The 9,936-nt window shown below is 36.8% G+C and overlaps 1 protein-coding gene across 2 annotated transcripts; it reads right to left on the bottom strand.

The window, feature by feature from the left end:
• Positions 1 to 4,877: 4,877 nt before the first annotated feature.
• On the bottom strand, positions 4,878 to 7,468 carry LOC141693010 (histone acetyltransferase HAC5-like). 2 transcript variants are annotated; one of them, XR_012562988.1, is made up of 7 exons: positions 7,274 to 7,468; positions 7,031 to 7,173; positions 6,502 to 6,790; positions 6,180 to 6,319; positions 5,912 to 5,990; positions 5,247 to 5,785; positions 4,878 to 5,156 (listed from the first exon to the last, which is right to left on the bottom strand). XR_012562988.1 is itself a non-coding variant. In XM_074497991.1 (6 exons), the coding sequence occupies exons 1-6, from the start codon at positions 7,421 to 7,423 to the stop codon at positions 5,639 to 5,641; spliced, it is 948 nt and encodes a 315-aa protein (XP_074354092.1). In that variant the 5' UTR covers positions 7,424 to 7,468; the 3' UTR covers positions 4,878 to 5,638. The 2 variants fall into 2 exon arrangements, 1 of the variants encoding a protein (XP_074354092.1); XM_074497991.1 differs by having other exon boundaries at positions 4,878 to 5,785.
• Positions 7,469 to 9,936: the final 2,468 nt, after the last annotated feature.

Genomic DNA, 9,936 nt, shown 5'->3' with positions numbered 1-9,936 from the left:
TAAAGTGTTTAGAACAGGGATTAATGATTAAAAGGTATTTTAATTATTAGTTAATTGGTGTTCTAAAGTGTTATTTTATTGTCTATTTGATCTCTCATTTCTACGTCAATTTAACGACATAAAACAAGCGCTTCTTGGGAGGCAACCCAAGTTTATTATACATTAGTAGATAGAGGAAGAAGAAAGAAAAGAGAAAAACATAAAAAAATAAAAAAATGAAAATTTTTGGGGCCAAGTACAGTGGCACGGCGCGCCCGCGCTGAGGAAGCGGGGCAGCCGCGCCCATTTTCCAGAGACAGAGCGCGCCCGCGTTACCTAGCGGGGCGGCCACGCTGAAAAGAAAGAAGCACGGTCGCGCTGCCCCATGAGTCCGAATTTTTTTTTTAATGCTGGGAATAAAGAGAAAATCGGGGACTTCTTTTAAAAATCAATTTCTACCCGAATTTTACTCTTCCACATCCCAAATTTCCCTCTCCAAATCAAACCCATTATTCCCACTATTCCCATAATCAATTCCCACTTCTATTCCACATCTAATTCTCTTCTCACCTACTATATATACATACACTTATACACAAACTTCTCCACCACTTCTCAAATTCTCAAACATAATTCTCTCTCAAACACTTATCTTTTATTCTCTCTTATTCACTCCCAATGGCACCTATGAGACAAAGAACTCAAGTCAGCAGCACCAATGATTCTTCGAGTGCAGGTGGTGTGAGGCCAAGATTTTCAACTCCCGAGGCTGAAGCCGAGTATACGAGGCTTCTCTCGAAGCCTATAGCAAAGGAGTGAGGTTTTCTGCCATCGAGGAAGGATGGTAGGTTATTGGAGATGATCTTGGAGGTGGGACGGGTTGCTTTTTGCGAGGCACCCGCTACTGTGCCCATGAGTGTTGTTCGAGAGTTTTATGTTAATGTTAAGGCGGAGAAGAATAATTTCACTGTGGTTAGGGGGATGACGGTGGAGTACAGTGCGGATGCGATAATGAGGGTGATTATGTGGACCTTGGGATGGTGATTTACCAGGGTATTCTGAGATATTTGTGAGGGAGTACTACGGGTTCTATACCCTATGCGTCCATTGTGACGAAGGTGCATATGGCAGTTGGTGTTCATTGGCCAGCACACGAGCAACTCCAGATTCCGAGTGCTCCGATTGATAGTACCACTTTGGCTACGATGCAAGAGTGGGATAGAGGCAATCCTGATTTAAAGGGACTTGGTTATTCTTTTGACCATCTTCCTGGTGGGAGGCCAGCTGCTGGGGCAGCTCAGTCGAGCAGAGCCGCTTAAAGGTCTCAGTTGGGTGGGGAGGCTGGTCCATCGCAACAAGAGCAGGAGGAAGCAACAGCTGATGTTGGAGTTGGTATGAGCATGACGCAGTATAGGCGTCTAGCGAGGAGGATGGATGCGATGCATGACATCCATAGTCGGTTTACACGTGATCTCACCCAGGCATTAGGGACTGCTTTCAGAGCCACAAGTGTTGACATCCAGTGGCCAGTATTTGGTGAGGACTCCGTGTATCCACCTCCAGACACACCTTACACTCCACCCATTGAGGGTGAGGATCCTGATTTCGAGTAGGTATGCCTAATTCCTTACAATTACCTTCACTGAGGACAGTAAAAATTTTAAGTTTGGGGGTAGTAGTTGAAGGAATATATTTTATGTGAGTCACATATAGTAGCATGTTCATGATAGTTTAGTGCATATAGTTGCATTTTCCATATAGTTTTTTTTATTTCTGTAGTTTTGATGATAGTTTGTTCATATAGTTTCATGCATTTGCATAATAACATGATTCCTTAGATGATTTTTCCGATTGATTTATTATATTGATGCTAGTGTAGTGATGTCGTATGTAGTGATGTTATGTCTTGTCGAATTGATTTTTATGCTAGAGACAATTGTATTTCACTAAGTCTTATAGGTTGCTTGAGTGCTAGATCTAGATCATAATTATACTTGTTTGTTGTTGAGATTTAATCACTTGTTTATATCTAGAATTTTTGGTATTCTCTTAATGAAAAAAAAACTGGTTTTTAATCTGGAGAAAAACTTGGATTTCATTGCTAGTTGTTGTAAGGCTAGGCGTCAAATGGCTAGTAGCCGGCTCATATTTTTATGCGTAGTCTACGGTTGATAGAGATGAAGCGAAACGTACTCGTTCAGAATTTTGTGAAAAAAAGAAAAAAAAAGAGAAAGAGAAAAAAAAGAGAAAGAGAAAAAAATATATATAAGTGTTATGCATAATTGATCACGATTGGGCTCTTTAGTACTCGAGTTATTAAGTTCTTAGGGGACTTTGTGTCTAGTGACCTAAGGCTTTTATAGTATGGGATCCACTAACCTAATGCTCGCTACATAGGTACTATTGTATAAGTCTTTTGTGGACCTCACTCATTGCACGGTCAAATAAGCGTACTTGTGTTGTTTTGTTGTGAATAAAAGCATGAATCCATATAAAACTCCAATATAAGAATTAAAGTGTTATAACTTATTTTGAGTCTAGCTTTCATTTTATTTATAACCTTGCGATTGCTTTGATGAGTAGTGAATCATGATTATTGATCTAATTGTGATAGTATATCTGTAAGCATTGCACACACGCACGTCTCTGGTTTGTAGGTTGATTTGTGGGGTTCGATTGATTTCTATACGAATAACTGCATTTGTTAATGTGTTGCTTGTTGATTAGTTTAGTTATTCTATGGGGATCGTTGCATTCATTTAGTTGCATTCATGTATTTTTATTTCTTGTTCTTTGAGTCTGTTAATGCTTGAGGACAAGCATCGATTCAAGTTTGGGGGTATGTTGAGTGGCATTTATGATACTTTATAACGCTCCATTAAGCTTTGAATTGGTGTATTTGTACTCAAGTTGTTGGTGTTTTAATGTATTTTCTAGTGTTTTTGCATTTCAGGCATTAATCCGGAATTCAGATGAATTAGCATTGATTTTATGCTAATATGGTGTTAGGTTGGTGTCCATGGAATAAAGCTCGTGAAGACCAACTCATTGCAGCAAGAAAAGAAGAAAATGGAATTTTCTCTAGAAGGCCAGCGCGCCCACGCTGTCATAGCGCGCGCCCGCGCCCGAAGTACAGAGACACAGCACGCCCGCGCTGATCAAGCGCGCGGTCGGGCCGAGTCAAGAAATTTAAATCCTGATTCTATTGAGCTTTTTATTGGAGGACTTCTACTATGCATGGGCTACTATATATATATAAATAAAGGTCATTTTTCATAAGGAGACGTACCAGAGCTCAAGGAGAAGGTGTAAGAATACCATTATAGCACAATTCAACGAAGGAGAAGAAGATTTAGTTTATACTTGTGATTCTTTGTTCAAAGTTGTAACTTTGGATGCTAGTTTTCTTATTCGTGAACCTATACTCTTGTTTCGTACTTGGTTTATTATTTGTTTATAAAGACTACGTTTATTGTACCATACTTTCATCGGAACCCACGTTGATGATGAGTCCGATTATGGGCTAATTATTATCGTGGGGTTCTAACGGATTTACTTATGGATTTCAATAGTTAATTTATTTGAGTATCTTGGTGTCTGGTGATTGATTGATATCCTAGTATTCGTTGTACTTATTCATCTTACGAGCGTAGCTAATATATAAGATAGCGTGTTAATCTCTATTCAAGCGAAAGTGAATATAGAGATTTAGAACTTGCCATTCTAGCATAGGTTCATGTGTATTGTTATGCATGATTCGTAGGTAATTTTAACCATCTTACTTGCCCTATATAATCACGATAGATAACTTGTGCATTAAACCGTTATATTGTCAAATTCTATAGACATATAGGGTCTCAATATAATTGGTGTCTATTCAGCTTCTATCTCTTTTGTGGATGTCTGGTAGTATGGTATTCGTACAACGAAAGTCGGCGTTTATCAGTTTCGTGTCATCTGATTAGTATCATCACCATTACATGCTAAGTTTAAGAATGAAAAGGCTATTGAATGAAGTATTTAATGAAGTTAGAATCCCATGTTTGTTTCATATATTATTCAATTCTCTTTAATCTCTTAGTTAATGTTCTCTAGTATAACTCTCAATAGTTAATCGTAGTATAATCAAAACCCAAATTGTTATACGTCTTAGTATTGAATAATAGCCATATCATTGTTGCATAAGCGCATAAATCAGATAGTTAATTTAACCAGTCTCTGTGGGAACGAACTAGAAATAATTCTATATTACTTGTGATCGCGTATACTTCCATGAAATATTAGCGCATGTTTAGTGACTAACACCTTGCACCCTCCAATCCACCCCAAGTTCTTACTGAATGGCCATGTGTATGTTCATCATGTACCATAGGGAGTTTGATGTTGTTTTGTTTGCATATGAGTTGATCTATTTTTATCAACTGAAACCTACTAGAAAAGATTCAGGTAGCTTTTACCTAGCTGGATGGGGAGTTTATGAAGGTAACTGCATAGGTGGAAATAAGAGAGGAATGTCAGGTTGGAAGCAACATTTCTTATACTGCTACATATGTCCTTCTTGTAGGAAAAACTTTAACTTCTCCCCCGTAAGTAAATGACAAACCAGTTTCGTAACTAATCTTTAAGAAACCTTTTTTTCTTTAAGTAAAGTCCTTCACTTTGATTGTGCCTATAGAGACCCCTGTGATGTCCCCGCTAAAAGGAAAACTGTTAAGGCGTGCTAAACGAGCACTTAAATTGTCTTCCAAGCTTGGAGATGGTACCAGTCTGTTGACCGAAGAATATTTGTAAGAGTTTGGTTTCATTTTAAAGGGGGTTCCAGCTGATGAAGCTGGAACCTCTCAACCAATAGGTTTATGCATGCATCTTGTTATCTTTTATATTGTCATGTTTTGGTCATCTTAAACTTCCGTACTTGTTTCTATTATATCTTTTAACACTTTTACTTGACTTGTTTCTACAGAAATGGCTTCTGGAATTCCCGTTGGCATTAAACAAACATTCAATCATGAAGATATCTGCTCAGACGAAGAGGATGCTGGCCCTATTGCAGCTTCCCTCATCACCAAGGTTCCTCATTTCACCTCGACCCTAGATAAATTTGGAAATTCTTTGAAGAGGAAGCTTTCACTTTCCGCCATCGACAAAGCAAGAGCACCACACCAGGAAAAATTCACCTATTGAAAGATGCTTAAAAATCAGGTTCCTGAAGAGACGATCGCCAAATGGGAAAAGTTGAAGGTGGGAGAATTTGCATCTCTGATTACCTTTTCAAATGCCCAAAGCTTGTTCCTATAGCTGAAGCACGGAGAGCGGATCACTGAAGCTACCCGTGTGGATCAAAAGCTGGCGGATAAGGTGCAGCAATTGAAGACCACCCTAAAATCCCGTGACGATGATAGGAAGATAGCTACTGAGACCTTACGCAAGATTAGAGCATTTGAATCCAAGTTGTTGAAGGAGAATGGTCAGTTGAACCAAGCTATTGTTACCCTTGAGAAGGAGAAAGAAGAGGAGGTTGCCGAGCTGGCTAGGAAGAACCATGAGCTGGAGCTGAAAGTTTCCAGGCTTCAATCTGTGGTTGACAACAACAAAGCTGTGCTCCTGGACGCCAATAAGGCAAAGTACAAAGCTGGATGGGCCAAAGGGGTGAAGGACTTCATAAAATCCACCATTGATGTCTTCCATGATTTGGACTGGTCCAGGCTCGGTGAGGATGCTGTAAAAGAAGCTGCAAAGATCCAACATTATTGTCTATAATGATATCATTGTCCTTGGTATCAGAAGGCACATCATCCATAACCACCTGAAAACATCAAGCAGAAAATACATCAAGGAAACACAAAGCAACATTGTGAGACCATTTTTTAACAATAAAGTTCTTCTTTTGGGAGTCAAGACAATGCTTCACAAAGAGAATTTAGTTATTTACCTTGCAGAGTACATGTTTTTCACCATTGTTTGATGTGTGAGTCTTCTCTTCACTATGATTATGTTTAGCATCAAGACATCTTGCACATGAATGAAGTGAATAATCATTTAGTAGTATATATCAGTCTTCATAACTTTAGAAGCTCATATATGATTTTTTTCAACCCATTCTTTAGTTCAAAATTAGATCGGGAAGCACATAGAGAATATCTTCTTATGTATATGACAGAGGAGCAGAAGAAGGATATTTCAAAGAGAAACCATCTAACCTTGAGCAAATGTGAAAATTTGTGCATTGATTGCAAACCCATCGAACTCCAGATAATATTACATCATGGCAGCATTTGCAAAAAAATTGCAAATGGACAACAAGAAAATCGTCCTTTGCAGGTAATATCTCATGCCCCAGCTGTCGAAGATGTTAAAGCAGACAAGGTAAACCCGTGATAATATTTTCAGGGTAGTAATAATTATTCTGAAATGGAAAACTTTATACTTCAATAGTACAGCTAAAAGAAACATAAATCACAAACTATACAAAATACTGAAAATAATAGATCTGGTGTTTTAGAGATAAAAGGTAAAACTTACTTTCTGCATCACCAATAGAGCTTTGGTTTCGTCACTGGATAGAGTGCTGTGCCCCATGGCTTTCAAAGTTCTCTTTGTTACTTGCTTTTTCACCTTCCTCTGTGACCCCCCTACACTTTGTTCTTCAAAGTCTTTGATTATCGTCCCAGCAGCATTAGACCAATAGTCTCCATCAAAATATGGCAACTGAGATAAGGTTACCTCAGAGTTAAGGAAGAAAAAGTCATAGAACTTCTTGTGATCAACCACAACACCCTCTTCAACTGCTCTTTTGAGCATTGACCCGTACCTGTACAAGAAATATCCACTAATTTAGACGGGGCATGAACACACAATGCAAACGATTCTGATTCATTCCAAAAAAAATATAGAAGTGTTTGGGCACAAATTGGTAACAAGTTTGGCCTTATAGAAGCTAAATTTAACGATGTAAGATGTTCTTTTTCTCATATTTTAAGTACAGATACATACAAAAATTAATTCTGGAATTAATTGTAGTGTTTGTAAGATAAAGAAGGGGGTCCTGTACCAGTTTCGCAATTTATCTACAGTTGGTGTTTTCTGATATTCTGGATGGCAATTAAGTATAAAATCTTCTCCCTTAAGAGGTGGACAAGCCCAGATATAGCAGGTTGAAAAGCCTCGTTTCTTACAATAGTCAAGGTAACCAATCTGTTAAAAAAATGACTAAAGTTAAAAACTTATTGTACTTAACTACTTGTCCAAACATAACAGATGCCAATTGTCAAATACAGAGAATACAAATACTTACCAGTATCTCATGGTACACTAATGTGCGAAAAGCTTCCCCACTTGTAGTTTTTTGCTCGGGTCTCAAGTACTTGACAGAATCAAGATACGAAATGTACATGCAACGTTGGTTTGGTTTACCGCATTCTGATCCATACTCCTGAACATACATAGCAAAGAGGCAAACATCCACCCCTTCCAATCTCTGGAACAGAAGTATCACCTGATTGCAACAAAAAGTTGTCAACGTATAACTATTTTGCAATGGCTGGAAAAAATCAATTAAAGGCAGAAAAAAAATCCAGTCTTATACACATACTTGTGCACCCTTCACCCCACTGTGCACCTAAGCCCACAACACACACGCACACAGAGATATATATACTGATTTATGGGCAGACCTGTTTCTGTGGACATTTCAAAAGATTAACTTATATCTTTTTTTGTATTTTCATATTTTGCATAACAATTTTTTTTTTCATACAACAGTATTTTTTTTATATGTACAGCTTCCAAATGTCCAGATATTAAATACCCGATGGATGACTAGCTGATTGTCTACATTCTTGTCACGGCACTCGACTAGTCGCGACTAGTCGGTTTGAAAAATTATATTGGAGAGGTCGACTTGCGAGTTGTCGACTAGTCGGTCGACTTATCGACTAATGCAAAATCCAATCAATTCCAAAATGAAAAACAAATAAAACAATTCTAAAACCTACTCAACATCAAGAATAATCAACATGCTAATCTTTCTGTGTGTCTGTGTGTTTATGTATGTATAAATTGATTAAACTGTTTAGTTAATAATTAATTATTTAATTAGTTAATTAATTTAAATATTAATTGATTAATTAATTAAATTAGTTATTAATTAATTTTAATTGATTATTAAATTAGATTTAATTATTTATTTTAGATTTAAAAATCCTGAAAAATAGTTTCGAGCTTTAAATATTATTTTAAATCATTTTCAAGGCTCGAAATTAATATTAAATTATTTTAAAGTCAGATTCGGGTGTCTGAACCATGTTATTCAATTATAAAATGATTCGGAGACCCATTTTAATTCCAAAAAATGTTTGAAAATTCGTACTAAATACTTGGAAAATTATTTTGACCCCGAATCTTCTTTGAAAAATTATTTTAATTGAATATCTTGCGTGTTATGTGCTACATGCTATCGGATTGATGTGTTATATGCCTATGTGGTTGTTGTTTGACTGTTTTGATCATAACTTTCAATCCGTAAATCGGATTTGGGTAAAATGAAGGGTAAATAAAAGCTTATGATGTCTATGTGATGATTAAAATAGTATGAGATTGAGTATTGATAGATACTTGTAATGCCTAGCAGAGTAAGCGAGGCATATAAAAGAAAGTCAGTGATCCGTAGATAGAATTGAAGCGTAGAAAGAGAAGGCAAGTGATTGACGAATAGAAGCAAGGCATAGAAAAAGAAGGAAAGTGAATGATAAGTAGAACTGTTAGATGAATACAATTAAAGTTGGAAATCATCTATGATAAGGCAGGCCTTCTAAAGCCTTCTTCGAGATATATTGTAAATATTTCTAAACTTTCTCATAACATGTTGCTGGTATTCAAAATAAATCTTGTTTTACATTGCAAGTGCTTAACCTATTCAACCTTGAATCCTGATCATATCATTGAACTTGAGCTGTAAGCTTTATTTCTTGTAAACCACCAACGGTTGATGTCCCAGATATTAAACCATACGAATACAATACTACTCTGCAAATATATACACACACCATAAACCAAGTATTCCAACAGAATTTCATGAGCATACAGAAACTTATACACCCTGGAATACCCTATCACATCAAAGATCAATACCCTGTATTATCATTGAACCATTGTTCATCAGATACTTGATTCTTCATCAGGCTTGAAGCCTTTCTTCATACTTACACCTTGATACACCTTGGTGATACCTGTGAAATATTTTATGCCCTAAGATAAATGCTTTATCAATGTTAGTTATGATTCTGTTTTATTAAATTGCAATGGTTATCCTATTGAATTGTTTTAGAATTGGATGGTTTTATAAATGTGGACCAGATTTATGGTCAGACCAGATTCGTGGTCATATTAGGCTAATGCGTGCCTTGGATCCATTATATAGTGCAAAGTTGAGAGCCTTGCCCGGGGTTAGTGCGTGACTGATCAGCAGCCTAACCTTGGTTTTTTAAAAAAATGAAAAGAATATCCAATTCTATTCATTGCTTATCTAGAAACTTGATTCATATGAATCATTTCAACTGATCATTGTTGAACCTCAGTTATTGCTATTATGACTTGCTGAGCTAGTTAGCTTACTCTTGCAAATCTGTTATGTTATTTTACAGTTGAAAAGGGAATTGTCGGTAATGAGGATTCCCAGTCCAGTGTGCAAGCTAGGATTCCGGGATATGATGGGCCGAGTTAGCAGGAGCTTTATAATGTAGATGAGTTATGTAAGACTGTAAGAATAATATCATTATCAGTTGTAAGCGGAACTAGTTGGGATTTGGTACAATATAATAAAAGTTAAGGTTGTGGCTTGTTTTAATACTTTAACCTGTTGCGAAATGTAGATGAGTTATGTAAGACTGTAAGAATAATATCATTATCAGTTGTAAGCGGAACTAGTTGGGATTTGGTACAATATAATAAAAGTTAAGG

Source organism: Apium graveolens, chromosome 10 (genome assembly GCF_009905375.1).
Source record: "Apium graveolens cultivar Ventura chromosome 10, ASM990537v1, whole genome shotgun sequence".
Lineage (NCBI taxonomy): Eukaryota > Viridiplantae > Streptophyta > Magnoliopsida > Apiales > Apiaceae > Apium > Apium graveolens.
Note: the sequence above shows the minus strand (reverse complement) of the source record. Positions and strands in the feature narration are given on the sequence as shown.